The sequence below is a fragment of the Lycorma delicatula genome, chromosome 1 (assembly GCF_047948215.1).
Source record: "Lycorma delicatula isolate Av1 chromosome 1, ASM4794821v1, whole genome shotgun sequence".
Taxonomy (NCBI): Eukaryota; Metazoa; Arthropoda; class Insecta; order Hemiptera; family Fulgoridae; genus Lycorma; species Lycorma delicatula.
In genome coordinates this window covers 2,622,888-2,641,059 of record NC_134455.1, presented here as the reverse complement: position 1 = coordinate 2,641,059, position 18,172 = coordinate 2,622,888, and the positions used below count along the sequence as shown (strand labels likewise).

General features: G+C 29.2%; 1 protein-coding gene across 1 annotated transcript in view; it reads right to left on the bottom strand.

Annotated features, from left to right (window-relative positions):
- Nucleotides 1-2,592: 2,592 nt before the first annotated feature.
- The window catches only part of LOC142318024 (transient receptor potential channel pyrexia-like), a 29,199-nt gene continuing 13,619 nt past the window's right edge, over nucleotides 2,593-18,172 (bottom strand). The window contains exons 6-10 of the mRNA XM_075354555.1: nucleotides 15,310-15,570; nucleotides 11,145-11,483; nucleotides 5,987-6,250; nucleotides 3,838-4,103; nucleotides 2,593-3,334 (exon numbers count right to left, since the gene is read on the bottom strand). Coding sequence (XP_075210670.1) covers nucleotides 3,022-3,334; nucleotides 3,838-4,103; nucleotides 5,987-6,250; nucleotides 11,145-11,483; nucleotides 15,310-15,570 — 1,443 coding nt within the window. The 3' untranslated portion in view covers nucleotides 2,593-3,021. The remainder of the gene's footprint in view (nucleotides 3,335-3,837; nucleotides 4,104-5,986; nucleotides 6,251-11,144; nucleotides 11,484-15,309; nucleotides 15,571-18,172) is intronic.

Sequence of the window (18,172 nt, the reverse complement as noted above, 5' to 3'; positions counted from 1 at the left end):
TAGCATTCAAATCCATATAAAAGCAACTACCGTTATAGAGACTGATACATTAGAATTCTTGACTTCAAAAATCAGCTGATTTTGCGATGATGAATTTAACCACTAGACTAACCTGGCAGGTTCAGTTTATTCTAAAATTATTATTTAATAGTATTATATAAATTGCTTTATAATAATTTATTATTATAATACGTTAATTATTAAATGAAGTATTTGATTCTGACATATTTAAAAACACAAAATTAAAACCTTTCCCCAAACAAACTAACAAAATCTGAAAACATATCTTTGAGAAAAATTAAAAATTTTGAATTCTTACTTTTTCAAATATTTAAGTTAAATTTTATTATAAAATGATCGCTATGGTGCAATAATAAAAAAATTGAAACTTATTTTTCATAAACTTTATTAACATAAATCTTTGATTATTTTTAGCAAATATAGTACAATAGAAATTGACAATGATTAAGGAAATAATTAAGAGATCATCAATTATTTTTCTGACATGTTTTGTTTTACTCATTAACATTCTTGAACATCCTAGATTTCACATTAGTTTACTAAAGTGAAGGTGAAAAGTGATAAAATATATTTTTTTTAAAAATAACTTTTAAAAAAATTATCAATTCTTTTTAAATTCTCTGGATTTTTTTTTTGTTTCGTACGAAAAAAATAATAAGCGTTCTTTTTTACAAAACATTCTAAAACAAAAGGTTTAGAGAGATAATTTTTCCTTCAATTTATATTTTATTTCTTTATTAGAAAGTTCAAAACTGATCAAATTATGTAATTATTCAAGAAATCAATCACTTTTTTAGGGGGGGGGAAGAATAATTAAAATAAGAGTTAAAAAAAATTTATGTAACAATTTTTTTTATTAAAGAATAAATTATGTATTAACTTTTTTAATTTGATATTTCATTAATTAAAATTTATTGAAACGTTAAAATAATAATGTGTGATAATTTTTTTTTCAAAAAAATCAAATTAAAGGAATTTCATAATCTTAATTTTTTTACATTATCATTTTTGTTCTAACATCATTGTACTCAAAGTTATATAGTTTTATATATTCAGTTACTTATTTTTCTTGTAAAGATAATATTAATTTTTTTCTGATGTGAAGTAAATAATTTTTTTATACATTAATTAATATAAAATGAATTCACAACAGTTATATATAAACTCACATGCATTGTCATAGTCTTAAGTTATACAATTCAAATATCTCTTTACAAAACAAATTATCATATATTACTACTGTTTTTTGTGTTTAAAATCAAAATTTTTAAAATTATATTGTTTTTTTTTTTAAATTTAGGATCAAGGGAGGGGTATTGTTTAATAAAAATATGTTTTGAGTGTTAAAAATTTTAAATCGAGAAAAAGTTTTTTTTTTCATTTTGGGGGTCCTATAGTCAAGAGAAAACGTTCGAGTTTAATTAATTTTTAAGAAAATAATTTCTAAGTGGTGTTAGTAAAATTGTTTAAAAAATACAAAGATACAGCCGTAATTCTAAATAAACAAATTGTAATTTTGTAGGGAGGCGAAAACTTTTTGCTAATTATTTTTTTCCCAAGAAATACTAAAGAGTAAGGGCTATCAAATAATTACAATTTAAAAAGTATTTTTTGTTACCCATTCATTACACCTTTTCTGAAGCAAAATAAAGCTAAAAGAAGAAAAATATGTAGCTATTTTTTTGGGAAGGGGTAGATATAAAATAATCATTTTTGGTAATTTATGATCTTGATAAAAAAAAATTCAACTTTTGTAAGAAAAGCTTTTTGTTAAAGTGGCCCAGCAATGATTTGAGACTTTATTTCAGCCAAAACACCTCCTTTTTGCAAAAAATTTAACACATTCTTTCTCTCCCAAGGTAGTACCTGTCTACAAAGTTTGAACACAATTAGTTAGCAGAGACCAAATTTATAAGATCAATTACAGGCAAACATACATATGTACGTATATACTCACAAAAATCCATCTGAAAAAATAGATTTTTTTGGACTTGGGAACAGTGGATTAAAATTTTTTTCGCAGATTATTTAAATTTATTTTTTGGTTAAAAATTTTTTTTAATGTCTCCTTAGGCATAAAACTTAAAATAAACCAGTTTTTTAAATTTTTTTTAGTGGTCTATATACTTTTTCAATATAGCTTTGGCTGTTACAACAGCATATATCTACATAGCCAGTAAAGTAAAATACAAAAACTGTATGGTTATAAATTATAGTGAAAAAAATGAACAGATTAAAATATTATACTGGACAATATTTTTTTTAAAAATCACTCAGCCATAACTAATCCAATTATACTTAATTATATAATAAAGATGTTAATAAACAAATTAATAGTTTACTTAATCTAATAAACAAACTAATTAGGTCCTGTGTAAAATGATAAACTGCAACCCATTAATTAGTGGTTCCACAACAACATGATGTGTAGATGAAGTTCTAATGGTTAAAACCATCAGTAATCTGCTTCCCAAACTTAACCTGAATCTTAACCTAAAGTTAACCTATAATTTACTGTATGTTGTTGGCATTTTATTAGTACCTATAACCATAATGGTCTGTGCCAAACCATCAGGTAAATCTTAAAAGATATTCTTTTATTGTGATCATAAGAAACTATCACTGATATAAAGCTAGCAATAATCAAAGTCGACCAAGTTATAAGACAAATTCCACATAAAACCCTATGCCCTGCATGTACTAGCTAAAGTAAGACATGAATCAATTTTTTGTTGGCATATTCAGTGAGCTAACTATAATATCACAAATTACCATGCTAAATTAAGGAAAAATCATTTAATTCTGCAAACGACATAATATGTTATTCACGACAGGAACTGGCATTGTAGTAAATATTATTTCTCTTAAAGAAAGCAACTCTTATTGATTCCAGTTTTACGTCAGGTGCTTTATTTGTGTCACATTGCAAATGCGTATGCTAAATAAAAACGCATCGTTTTTTTAACTATAAAGTCGGTTATTACAAAATAATACAATCAGTTACTTGCCTAAGTTCCTGCCGGTAATATTACTATGACTTCTTTTGGGTTGACTCATCTTTCTTAGTAAGGAATATACTTTAGAGTTCAGTTCTTCATCATCTTCATCACTGCTCACTCTGGTACTAGAGTTATTTTGATTTTCAATAACGAATTGTAACATATGTTTTATATCATGCACTTGACTGTATAACTCACGTTCAACTGGAGTAGATTTATTACCACCATCTATAGTCAATATATTACTTACTCTCAGCATATTAGATGGATCATAATAACTGTGTCTTACACATGGTGGAAATGAAAATTGTTTCCTGTAACAAAATAAATTTTTATCATTTCCTGTAAAAAAAAAAAAAAAAACATTTATTTCCTAATTTATTACTTTTAAAATATAAACGTATCAGTATGAGGATTGTTCAGAAAGTTCATGGGCCTGACAAAGAACCACAATATTTTTCAGAAATTTTTTTTAATTTTTCAATATTAAAGGTATTGAATTTAAAAATAACATTACTTAATGTCCTAAATAAAGCGTAGTGAACAACAATACATGTTTGCTTTACTAAGTCACCATAAACAAGTAACTAAAAGCACTTGTCTGAAAATTCACAGCATGCCATCTAAAGGATTGTACTTGACAAATATAAGTCATTTGGTCATACTTTCCTCACCTCAGTGTTAGACCAAGAATTTTCTGAACAGTCCTTAATGTAAATACATGGTGGTTCATATGCTTTCATTTATTTTAATATTTGTATTTAATAAACCATCAAAAAATGTGAATATTAAAATTAAAACTAGCAGGTATACTTACTTGCCGTGTTTTTCTTTCTCCTCATTTCTAATACCGATTTTTACAATTGCTTCCAACAAAGTATCAGGAAGTCTATGTTTAAATTTAATGTTAGCAGCAGCAGCATTTGGCTCTATATCTAATTTTGTGGGTACCTGATGTCTTTTCTTTAACATATGTCGGATGGGTGTTCGTTTCAATAACCCATGAGTTGCAAATTTCTCAAAATGTGATACAAATTCAACTTGTTTTCTTAGACATTTCACATGACCTTCAATCAATAAATCCTGTTAAAAAATTAAGGTCACAGATTAAAATAAATTAATAAATAAACCTATTCTAGTATTATGCTAATTATTATTATTTTTTTAAGTATGTAATAAATAAAAATAAATAATTGTGAAGATAATTTCATTCTACGATTCTAAAATCTCATGGTACACTCTGTGTTTGTCATTTTGCCTTTCTATGTGCATAGAAAGACACAAAAGAAAGCTTATGTTGATATATTTGGAGGTTTCCCAGTAAAACTCAGTCATCCCTCAAGCTATAAAACAGTCCCAACAGTTTTATTAATTTGATTTTTTTTATTTTGATGGTGGCAATGTATTTTAAAAAATTTCTATTGGTCATAATGCTAAACATTGTGCCCAGGAATAAAATTTATTGAGTTCCCCAATTTATTTTTCTTTATTGATAAGGATTTCAACTGTGTAATTGAAGGAAATTGAATATACTTTTAACATTATATACTTTGATTTTTTGTAGTTTTTGTTTTATGTAATTTTTAAAACACAAGCTAAAAAATATTTTTGTTTAAATTAAAACAGGGTGTTAAAATGTAATGAAAATTTTAGTCTCAATAAAATGTTATCATGTAAATATTTTTGTGATGTGTATGTTGCAATCGATTCAACTCGTGAACAGTAAGCAACCCTCTCAACAGCCCAATGAGATGAGAATGTTATGTATGGCATGTAAATGAGGTGTAGTCATGTACAGTCTCAGGCCAACCATTCCTGAGACATGTGGTGGTTACTGAACCCCAACCACCAAAGTACACTGGTATCCACTGTCTAGTATTTAAATCCATATAAAAGCAACTAACTTTTACTAGGATTTGTAAAAGTTCAAAAATCAGCTATTAAAAATCAGCTGATTTGTGATGAGTTAACGACTAGACTCTCTATAGCCCATTGGACTAAATAGAAATTTAAAAAGAATATATATATCAAACAAAAAGATAATTTTGCTCTTGACTTTTTTCTAAGAATACCAATATTTCTTTTTTTAAATATTTGCAAAAACCCCCATTTTTAACCTTAAATAATCCCACATTCAATAAAGTTGAATTTTACGTAATAGACTTTTAAATGTACTTCCAAACATTTTTTGGAACTAGAAAGTCTATATTATTTTTTATATGCATAATAATTTCTTGCCTACATTTAATCAAGGTGTCACAAATGATGCAAGTGTTTTTTTTCTCAGGAAATGAATAAATATTTTTTAATCGATAACATTTTTAGAACTATATTTTTGAAAATTATTAAAATTTCTTTGTACATGTATTTCTTATTCACATTTGAAACAGGTTTAAATTTATGAGGTGCATCCTTTCTTCTAAGATCCATTTTTCTAATGTTTTTGAAAAAATGTATATTACAATTATTTCATTAAAGTAGTTTAAATGCATAAATATGAATGTAAAGTATCTATCTATCAGTATGTTTCAAAATAATTCAAAAGCCTTTTTATAAAAGTTCATTATTAATAAAAAATGTCTAAAATAAAAACTTGTTAATCACAAGAAAAACTCATTTTACATCTCAACTCAAACAAAATAAATATGACTAGGGTTATATTTATTCACATTCATACCACATTAAGAAAAAAATTCAGTGTTACCAACAATATAACAATTTTCTCATGTATTCTTCCTGCTAAGAGATACAATTTAAAATTTTGGGTTACATGACTGGGCTGTCTTATTTAAGAAAACCGTTTTACAGAGAAAGAAATAAAATTTTACACATTCTCTAAGAAATAATTTTCACTAAACTTTAACAAAAGGTTTTGTTCCAGCTTACAGAGGAATTTCAGTTAATTCACTTTTTTATTTTGAATCTGTGACTAGCTTGGAGGTTGCAAAATAAATAGTTAAACTTACCTTTATATCACTGACTGCCAAGCCAACCATAAGATTCATCAAAACAACGGTTGCCAACCAAATGAATAATAAGAAAACTAATCTACTAGCATATAAATCAGGTCCATGTTCACTGAATAAATCTTTATATTCAAATTCTCCTGCCATCATTGTTGTTGTTTTAACAAAAGAATATAAAGGATTACGGAATAATTCATTATTTGGAAATTGAATACAAAAACAAAACACAAAACCGATGATGAGGCAAATAAATGACATTAACACCTAAAACAAAAAAAGTAGTAATAAATAAAAGTCGCTAAATATTAAATAATAAATATTATTATTATACACAATGAAGTAATAAATGTAATGATACCGTAACTGTTAATTGCAATCAGTCCTGTGAAAATACACCAAAAAACATTATGCTAATAATACCCACCCAGTTACTGTCAGACTGACACAGAGAGTTACCACATGCCTTTCCTTGTGGAAAGAATGCTCTAACTAAATTTCAAGAATGAATAAATAAATAAAAATTTATTCTGATCAGAACATAAAAATACATTACATAGATCATTACATTACATAGATCTGTAAATTTAAAACAAATAAGGTAAAAAATAAATTTTTTTGAAGTTCACGTTAATTATTTAAATACAAGCACATGGAATAATAAGTTGCCAAGTTTACACACCTGATACCCTATAGTGCAAGTGAATTTATCCCTCTAACATCTGGAGGGCCAAGCAGCCTGCTGTTTCTTGGTGGGATGAGGACTGGAGGAATGCACTAAGGAATCGTCGCAGGGCTTTACATAGTTTCATTCGATGGCCTATGACAGAATTGCCCTGCACCTTCCAGAATGCTAGACCAGTATGCCGTTTAGTATTTTGGTGTGCTAAAGGCAAATCTTGGCATAATTCAGCCAAGATTATACCATTTCTCAGACATCTTCATCATCTGTTGTATGAAAAAGTTCAGGCAATCTACACAACCGATTGGACTCAAAACAATGGCACTCTTTTTACCATGCCAATTGATGTGGCAAATGCGTTTGGAAATTCATTTATGTCAGTTTCTCTTACATCTTCATACTGTCCTGAGTTTATGAGATACAAGTTACAAATAGAAAGAACTGTTTGTTATTAGAAACTTACAAAATGAATTAAAGATTCCCTTTACTTTTGATAAGCTAAGGTATGCCTTAAATAATTCTCTTGACACATCTCCCAGAAACGATAATATCAGGTTCAGTATGTTATCTCATTTCCTAGATACTTCATTACGACACCTTTTGTCTATTTATAATGAAATATTCTCTGACCAGGTTTTTCCAGTTTCTTGTTCAGAAGCACTGGTAATTAACGTACTTTAAAACCTGTTAAAGATAAATTGTATCCTTCAAGTTATTATCGTACAATCTCCTTGACCAATACCCTGTGCAAGGTGATGGAATGAATAGTAAACTGTCATCTAGTGGTACCTTGAGACAAAATTCCTAATTATTCTCAAACAATACGGTTTCGCCAAGGTAGATCGTCTATCGATAGTTGCCTTGGAATCTGTCATTCGAAACGCCTCCTACTTCACCAACGTCTCATTGCTGTATTTCTGGATATGCGAAAGAGGCACGACACAGCTTGGGAAGAGGGATCCTAAATGCAGTACATGAATGAGATATACAAGGAAATCTCCTTGCATTTATTAGGAGTTTTCTCAGTAGTCGGTCCTTTGTACTTCGAGTTGGAACGACGGTATCCGAAAATTTTTACACTAGAAGACGTAATACCACACGGAAGTATCCTAAGTGTTACCTTGTTTGCCGTAGCTATAAATACTATATAACAAACTACGTGCAGAAACCCGTTATGTCCTCGTTATTTGTAGATGATTTTTCAAATTACGTTGCGTCTAGATCATTAGCTACTGCCGAGAGGCTGCTCCAACACACAACCCATTTAGAGACTTAGTGTAAATGGATTGGATTCACTTTTCCCCGGAGAAAATGAAATCCATTTGCTTTTTCCGCCTGAGGGAACATTCTGACGCTCTACAGTTTTTATATGGTAACCAGTTGAACCATGCACGCGGGTTAGATTTTAGGACTGTAGTTTGACCAACAACTAATGTGGGTAACACATTTAAGAAGCCGAAGGTAAAATGTTAAAAAAGTGCTACACATGCTGAAAGTTCTATCGAATATTTGTTGGAGAGCTGATCGATGCATGTTGCGCTTCTACCGAGCTGTGTTCTGTTCCCGCATAGACTACGGCTGCGTGGCTTATTCTTCTATATGAGCCGGTTTTTTGACGGTGTTCCCCAAATAACATCTTAATCAAAATCAGGAATGGCCAAGATCTACTGCTAGGCATCAGAACTCAGCGATTTTTCTTAGCTCTAAAGATAAAATTACCTCCTGAAACTCAATGTTATTACCACCTTTGGGAGCCTTCGCCAAGGGGGAAGACCGCCAATTTTTGCTTTAGTCTTTGTCGGTATCATAAAAACTACACGAATCCGGTTATCTTACCAAAAAAATTTTACAGTGTTGGAAATAGTATGAATCCAGTTGCTACTGTTTACCCCAGGAAAGAAAAATGTTGTCAATATTCCCTTTGTTGCAGCAGATCGTATTATTTTACCTCCTCTACACATAGTACTAAGTCTGAGGAAGAATTTTGTAAAAGCTTTAGATAAGGATGGAGACAGTTTTAAATACTCAGCTGAGGTTTTTTCACAATTTAAGTGAAGACAAATTAAAAGAGGGAATATTCATCTGCCCACAAATAAGAAAATTAATTTGTGAAAATATATTTGATAGAAAACTGAATCCTAAAGAACTAGCAGCATGAAAGTCATTCAAAGATATTGTTGCTGGTTTTCTTGAAAACAAAAAAGCTGAAAACCACGATCAGTTTATAAATAAACAATAAATGAATTACAAAAATTTAGGCTGCAGAATGTCATTGAAAATTCATTTTTTACTTTCTATTTTGGGCTTTTTCAAACTTGGGTGACATTGGCAACGAACAAGGAGAAAGGTTGCACTAAGATATATTGCAGATGGAACAACATTATCAAGGCAGAGGGGATGAATCTATGATGAGTGACTACTGCTAGATGATAAAAAGAGAAGACTTTACTGAACACAAAAGGAAAAAAAGAAAAAGAAATTAAAATAAACATAAATGTCTGCAAAATAAAGTAAGGATTTTAATTTTAATTATTATTATTTTTGTATTCTATTACTTAAGAAGTCTCTCAATATTTTAAAAGGTCATAACTAAAAACCTGATGAAGAAAAACTTACTTCATTTTAAGATTCAGCATAAAAATTACATTGTAATTCACCTACTTTTATCTCAGTTCAAATTTTTTTTTTACCCGTGTATTTATTTGGATTATCAAATAGTTTACACTAAAATAATAGGCATGTAAAATTGTAATAAAAACACAGGAATAAAATAATAATAATAATAAAAATAGAATGTTTTAACAGCAAATCAAAATGTTAGAAACAAAAGAATACTGTTTTCATTGTTTATAATACTATTTTCAGGCAAGTAAATAGAAGAGATTGTGAACCACCTAATCAGCCACACAAATTTTAATAATTTTTATTGGACTTTAAATATTTATTAATTTATTAGTATTAACGCCACCACAGCTACAGCTTTATTTAAAAACAAAGTAGTCAATCAGATTTCGGTGGAAAATGGGCCGATATAGAGTTTAACATAGATTCAAAACAGTCTCTTTATTAATTTTAATAAATGGTTATTTATTTTATAAATATAATTTAACCAAACTGAACCTATGCTCGCTTCGCTCGCTAACCTTGACTAATTAACAGGAGTGTTTTGATTATTTAAATAATAAATAATTGCAATAATTACTGAATTTATTAAATAAATACTTAAAAAATTACGGTGTTAATTAGTCAAGGTTAGTGAGCGTAAGTTAAGTTTGGTTAAATTATATTTATAAAATAAATAAATATAAATAATCATTTATAAAAATTAATAAAGAGACTGTTCATTTTCCACCGAAATCCGATTGATTACATTGTTTTTAAACAAAGCTGTAGCTGCGGTGGTGTTAATACGTAAGTACCATTTATTATTACAACATAATCATATAAAAGTAAAGAATAATCATACAATATTTTATAGTATGTTTTTTAACACTTCCATTAACTAGTGAGTACAAGATGGAACCATTGCCCAGGACAGAACTTTTTCATTTGCAAACAAAATATATTAAAATGAATCTATTGTACCATACAGGATCCAATTAAAATAATAGAATAATATTGATATAAAAATGTATATAAATTAACATTTTAAAGATTATACGAAGAACTTGAAAAAATGAATATTGTAAAAAATATTTTGAAAATAATAATACTGTGAGTAATAAATTATTTTAACGCACAAAAGTTTCAATAAAAACTAAATTTTACCACTTAATTTACAATCACTATCACTTAATTGTAACTTCAGAATTGGTTTTCCCTTGTGAACAAACCTAATTTTTAATAATTTTTTACAGTGTTTTTGTTTTCATACTGGTGTACATCAGTTGTGGCAGATTGTTTCTGTTTACAGAGAGAGAGACACTATAATGCCAAGTTTATTTACAGTATTCTTAAAAAAATTGGTTCTAATAATTTTCTTCTATGAAATGGTATTCATAGCTTCCCAATTGTTTTCATTATATAAATGTGATTCATGAAAGGCAAGAGGGGTGTTGTCTTCTTCATTAACTTTGATAATTTGTGCTAAAGGATGACCAGAACATACATTGTACCTCATTTTTGTTTTATAAAAGTGACAAAGTAAATATTTTGTACTCTGTTTGACACATGAGGATCATGAAATGTATTCTGAAATACTTCTTGCTTTTGTATTAAAAGTTTACTGACAGATAGTATTCTGAAATGAAAGCTCCTTGTCATGTGAAAAAGCTCCTTGTTTGTGCATTACAAACATGTCATGGTCAACTGTTTATCTAAAGGAACACAATACAATAAGAAAAAAGCTTATTGACAACATAGGAATTTCCCATGCTATCATTGCTGCCAAGTGCATTTTGAGTCTCATGACTTTTGGATCACTTATTATCGATAATATCTATTTAACACAAAGTAAAGTACAGTAAATATGATACATACCCTAATAACATTAGTGAGAACTGCCAAAAACATAAGTCCATAATAGCCGAATTTAGGAAATCGTGCAAGCAGAAACATAACACGAGCCCACCCAAATAAAACAACAACTGACCCCACATAACATAAAGAATCAATTACTAGTATAATTTCTCCACACTGCAACGCTATATAAACTAGTACTATCGAATACAATGGACATATAAAATTTAACCATGGCTCAACCTGGGTCCAACGCAGCGGACCTAATAATATCAGTTCAAAAGTCGATTGTAATAACATCAGTGTACCAAAAAAAGATAGCAAATATGCGAAGAAATCTCTCCAATCCTTTTCATGAAGCTAAAAACAAAAAAATTACATAAGTCACACTCTTTGAGATTACGTAAAATAAAACTTTAAATAAAATACAGCATGATATATTATCATACAAGGTCTGTAAATAAAGTAATGAGACTAGTTTTTTCGCAGCCAAACTGGCAATAATGTAAAGTTACTAGTGAACATGGTTATATGAACACCTGATTAATATTAGATATTAATATTTTTAGTCTATTGTTGCTATGTGAGATGTAAACAAACTTTTCATGAAACATATTTTTGTTGTACATAACGAAATTGAGTGGATACTAATTATGAGCAACATTGTGCAATCAAGTTTTTTTGTTAAACTCAGTAAGAATGCTACTGAAACTTTTTTCAAAATTGAAAAGGGCGTATGGAGATGAAGCTCTGTCACGAGCCCAAGTTTTTAGGTGGTTTAAAGTATTTTCAGATGGCCAGGAATCAGTTGCGAACAATCCATACTCTGGAAGACTATTAACATCAAAAAGTGACGACAATGTTGATCATATCAGAGACTTGATATGGTACGACTGGCGATTAACTGTCAGAATGATTGTAGAACAATTGAATTTGAACCATACCACAATCCACCAAATTTTTTACAAACAAATCAAACATGGAAAAAGTTTGTGCAAAATTGGTCCCAAAAAACCCACTGTTGAACTGAAAAACAACAGGATGGAAGTGTGCCGCAATCTTCTAGGGTGAATTGAAACAATCCTAATTTTCTAAAAAAAATGTTATTACTGGTGATGAATCTTGGATATTTGAATACGACCCAGAAACAGAACACCAGAGGAAGAAGTGGCACACTTCAAACTCACCCCCTCCCCAAAAAAGCAAAAATGAGCAAATCAAAAATCAAAACCATGCTAATTTGTTTCTTCGATGGTAGTGCATTGTGCATAAGGAGTTATTGCCTACAGGACAGATTGTAAATCTGTATGTTAACTGAGAAATTCTTGAAAGAATGCGGAAAAGAGTTGTCTTTGAGACCAGCCATCAAAGACAACAGGATACTGCATCATGAAAATACACCTTATCATACTGCACTCTCAATTAATGAGTTTTTTGCAAAGAAAAACATTCCTGAAGTTCCTCAACCTCATGAATAAGTTCCTCATGAATAAGGTATTCATCTGACTTGAGTCCCTGTGACTTTTTCCTGTTACCGATTTTAAAAAAGCATCCCAAAGGACACCGTTTTGGAGCAGTAGAAAACATTTTAAAAAATGAAACCGACCATCTGCTATGAAGAGTGGGAAAACCATTTGAAGCGTTGTGTGGTTTCCCAAGGGAACCATTTTGAAGGTGATAAGAGTCATGCATAATTGGATTGTAAATAAAATGTTTTTCTGAACCAGTCTCATTACTTTATTTACAGACATCGTATTATTTAAAATTTAAGCTATACCTTGATGTAAAAAAAATTTAATTAATATACAATAAAATATCAGTTATTCAAATGCTTTATAAGATATTATAGTACTGCAACTCTTCTTTATTTTTAATAGCTTCTTTATTCTTCATTATTTTGACCGATGCTCACCATTGATAAAATTATTTATTATTATTCTTTTATGATATGAGTGCATCTAAATAATGTTTTTTTAATTATGTTGATTTGAAATTCATGTCAGTTAAGATTCATGTTTTTCATATATTTCAGTTTTAATAAAACTTTCTTCTACAAGTCCAACTATTGCACATCCGTGTAAAAAAAATATGTTTATTTGTATTTCTTTTCAAAGAACTATTCAAAATTAACTTAATGTTATTATTAAAAAAGTGTTTGCTTCAATAAAAGAAGTGACATTAGCCGTTTTCTGCTTTAATCTATTGATTAAAATTATGCTTTTTGGTTTGTTTTTTTTTATTATAACTTGGTCAAGGCAAGCAATTCTAGTTGAAGTATGAGTATATCATTAAGCTAAATTATAGACTTGCATTGCCAAACATAGGTTTTAGTTGGCAATTGTTTATCATTGTATTTTATAAATATAAGTAAAATTCTCTTGAAGTGTTTTACTAGTATTATTTATTTAGTTATTAATTACTATTATCTTAAAAAATAATATTAAAATAATTAAAATTTACAATAAATTATATTCAATTAATTATACACGATTGTAGGTGATGCTTATTTTCAATGTTTGTTAAAAAGCCATTTCAGTTTCTGTATGTTGTTAAAAGCAAAAACATTGGTTACAGACAATCGTGTGACTTCCAAAAATGATAAAAGTCATCTTTAAGAATAATCCCATGTCAAGTTTACTACAATCAGCACATCAAGCTCCTTAAAATACAGGCGATACTTGAATCTTGTGAGTTATACTGCTGTTTTGTTGACCACAAGAAAATAGTGAAGTTCATTAGTTTTAGAGAAAAAAATTCTGCCTAATGCCTCTTGTACTGCAATAAGTTTACATGTATCAAAATCATAAGAAATATTAGAATAGATAATAAAAAGCAACAAATTTCTGTAATGAAATATTATACAATGGGCACTAGGAAAGTTTTGCAATATGACAGAACATATCCACCATAGGTGGTTACAAGTTTGCGTAGGGTTGATAGACAGGAGTCTACCAACCCCTACTGTAGCCACACTAGTCACTGTCTCAGTGTCACTTGCTTTTTAGCTGCATTAGTGAAAAAAATTACTGATGTGATTGAAAACTGAATACCAGGAAATTTTGCATGCGGGTTAAATATTGATCAGTGTGCTTACAGGAAATAACTCCTGTGGTTTGAGAGAATTGTCGTAATCGTACAACAATATTTAAGTGATACCAAGAGTTTGAAGAGGAAATTTTGGCCTCGAGTCTTCAAGGTCAGGTCGACCGTCTTCATCTATGACTAAGGGAAACTTTGTTACAATGTGAAAAATGCTAGAGACAAATAGACATGTTACCTATCACCAAATAGAGGTGTCCTTGGAATTAATGCACCAGCAGTTCTTGCTACTCTGCGAGATCATCTTCAAATTAGAAAATTTTATACCCTTTTGATTACATATAACTTGATTGATGATCAGATGGCATGTCGTGTTTCATGGTGCCTTGAAAAATGGGAAATCTCCCTACATGAACAGAATTGTGATAGATGATGAAACTTAGCTGATACTATTATGACGTCCTGACCGAGGCTCAGAACAAAGTGTGGGTGTTCGAAGAGTTATATCAATGAAAAATATCTGTTAGCTGCATTCAGGGGAATGTCAGTATGGAAGGAGTACTATATGATGTTCAGTTGTTGATTATTTTCAAGTATATAATAGAAATATCATTCTTATAATGATGGTAATATTTATATTATGGATGGTGATTGTACAGGGACATCTGCTGCTTCCCTCAACTTGTGGGAAGGAAGCTATGTGCACAACTGAATTTATTGAAATCGGTGCCGTTGCCATCATTGTATGTAGCGTTCTACTACAATAACTGGGATATTCTGCTAATATTTGAGAGGGTTGTCAATTCTCTGCTTTACTGAAATCTCACAGTGACTATGTATTTAACAGACACAGAGTCTATACAATAATAATTATCCACCTTTAACTCTTTGACTTATATGTTTGTACTTTATTTAGGATTAAAATAGTATTTTTATTGTTTTATGCAAGTTCTATTATAATAATGCAATAAAATCAAACAAAAAAATTATTAAGAAAAATTATTTTTCAGTAAGGAGAAACATATTGTGAAATTCAGTCAATTAACTGAAAAATTACAATAACAGATTACCTCTAACTAAATTGTTTACACAAAACATCAAAAAATTTTAATTTTTTCAAATTATTTACTTCATAAAGTTAACTTACTATAGAAAAGATGTCACTAAATTCTTCACTTTTCTCACCACGATGAACCAGAGCATAAGTATATGCTGTTAATATAATTACAAAACAAACGTGTGCCATAAACAAGATTGAAAATATTTGTTTTATTTTTCTCCATTTTAAAAATATGAATGCTTCTATTAAAGGATGTTGTATTATCTTAAGTTTTTCTGATAATAATGACACCATTGATTTTTGCTTCATGTTATTTTTTTGTATTAAGATGTCAAAATCAAGGGTTATCTGTTGGAAAAAATAAAAAAAAGTAGAAAAATTATTTGAATCTTTTCCTAAGAAAACAATTTGTTAAACATAATAAACTGCTCATGAATTTAATACATATAATTATATCAGAATAAAACATTAATGTATCTATTAAAAAGAAAAATATCAGACCAGAGTTTTTCAAGAAAGCTGCAACAGTATCATGATTTTCAAATCATCTTTAGGGAAACAAAACCAGTAATTTTAACTCGATTCATACACAGAATGCATAAATACATTCCAAATATTGCAAAAAATTAAAAAATACAAAATTATATGTGAGAAATAGTTACAGAAAATATTTACAAAAAAATCATGATTCAAAAAAATTTATACAAAATATATCTGTAAGTAGCATTTAAAAACAATTAAAATGTAAAGAAAATGCATAAAAATAAATGGCATCTACTCAAAATTTAAAATACTACTGAAAAGATTCATCTCTTTAAAACCATTACTATGCATCTTACAGACTGAATATTGGAGTTGGGAAAAACCCTTCTTCATATTTTCCTGGTAGATGGCTTTAGGATCATATAGCTGGTAATATTAATCAAATATAATAACATGTGTGGTTTTGAAAGGTGACATAACACTAAGTATTTTTAGAAAGGTTATAATTATATTAGTTTATTTATTTCAGAGTTATCGCAACTTGAAAATAAAGAAAAAATTCAATAAATTTTGAAATTTTATAAACAAGCGAAGAATATGACTCAGGCTACAAGAATAACTTGTGACATTTATGTATGTGATCAGTATGTATGGCACAAAACTAGTTCAAACATTTTCAGTTTGGAAGTTTTGATGATGCACCTTGCTCTGAAAAATTCAATGAAATCATTTAGAGTTGACACATTAACAGACATGATATCAATGATGAATAAACATAGACTACAAAACAGTTTTAAACCAGAAGATTGAATGGAACTAAAAAACAATGTGATGTTTGAGTGCTACATTATTTAACAATGAAAAATTTAATGGATTAAATTTCCATTACAAATCGTTGCTAAACTGGAATAAAGTCAAACCACTTTTTAAGTAGCTAATTACAGGCGATGAAAAATGCATCACACACAGCAAAAATGTTTGGAAAACATCTGGCGAAGCGAGGTGAAACTCCACAAACAGTAATAAAGCCCAGAAAAGTGATTCTATGTATGTGTAGTGGGATCTGAAAGGAACTGTTCACTATGAACTGCTCCTGCTCGGTTAAATGATTGATTTTAACCTCTGTTAATAACTGGAAAAATTACTCCAAGCAGTCAAAACTGATCTGTAGGAAATTTGGAATCTTCCATCTTTGGTGACGTATTGAAAATTGAGAGAGCTTGGCCAGGAAGTTTTAACGCACCTATTTCATAGTCATGACCTTGCCCTGTCAGACTACTATTTGTTACGTTCTGAGAACTCTCTAAACATAAAAAATTGACTTCAAAAAAGGGCTGTGAAAATCACTTTTCAGAGTTTTTCGTTCAGAAACAAACAAATTCTACAACTAAGGGGTTATGATTTTACTTAAAAATTGGCAAAAGGTGGTCAATCATAACGGTACATATTTGATCAAATAAACTTCATTTGAAATAAAAAAGGATTATTTTATTTTGCATTAAAATATGAAAAAAGTTTTCTTTAAAACCAGTATATACTTTAGGTAATATAACCAAACAGGTTGTAAACAACACGACAAGAAATCCAAGTTGCTCTTGAAACCACATAACTATTCTCAATGTAACAAGCATACAATGCCAAGTCTGCAAAAGAAAATCAGGTGTGAAGTGATTTCCTGTTCGCTCTTTTTTTGCAGATGTTCTGCTCTGCAAAATTGATCTTCAATGTGTTCACTGTAGGGATTGATAATTAAAATCATTATCCACACAGATAAAGATAAGAACACATTTTTTTTTACAGAATCAACAAGAATGTGGTCTTATTTAAACGCAACACATTTAAAAAATAGTCATAGATTAATGTTTAGTCAGTCACAGAGTCCCTAGTCTTAAAAATTTAATGTCAGTGCCAACTATTAATCATTATGAAAAATTGTAAAGAATGTTAATTTTTTAGATAAAATAGGTGAGAACATTTGACATAAAAACTGCTTCTTTTTAATTTGTGGGAGATGTTGCAAACAGATAATCTCAGAAAATTTTCTTTGGGATCACTTTAATCTGTTGACTGTCGGTCTTGAATTTTTTCCTTGCTGCCAAATTGAGATACTTGTGGTCATGCTATCTTGATTGTATTCTGGCTCATAATGATGGATCAAGGCCTCATATAAGTTATACTTTAAAAATTTCATTCTTTTCATCAGAAATTGAGTTGAAATTCCTCACTGCCAAATTCAGGAATTTGTCCATGCTACGTCGTTTGGATTCCAGCTCATAATGATGGATCAAGGCCTCACTATAAGTAATTACACTTTAAAAAGATTCATTTCTTTTTTCAGAAATTAAGGTAGCCAAAAGCATGAAGTTTGATTTCTTTATGATAAACTGTTTGGAATTTATCTTGCTTATTATTGTTTACAGTTTTTTTTTATATGCGGAGCGTTATGATTAATTGAGTGAACTGTACT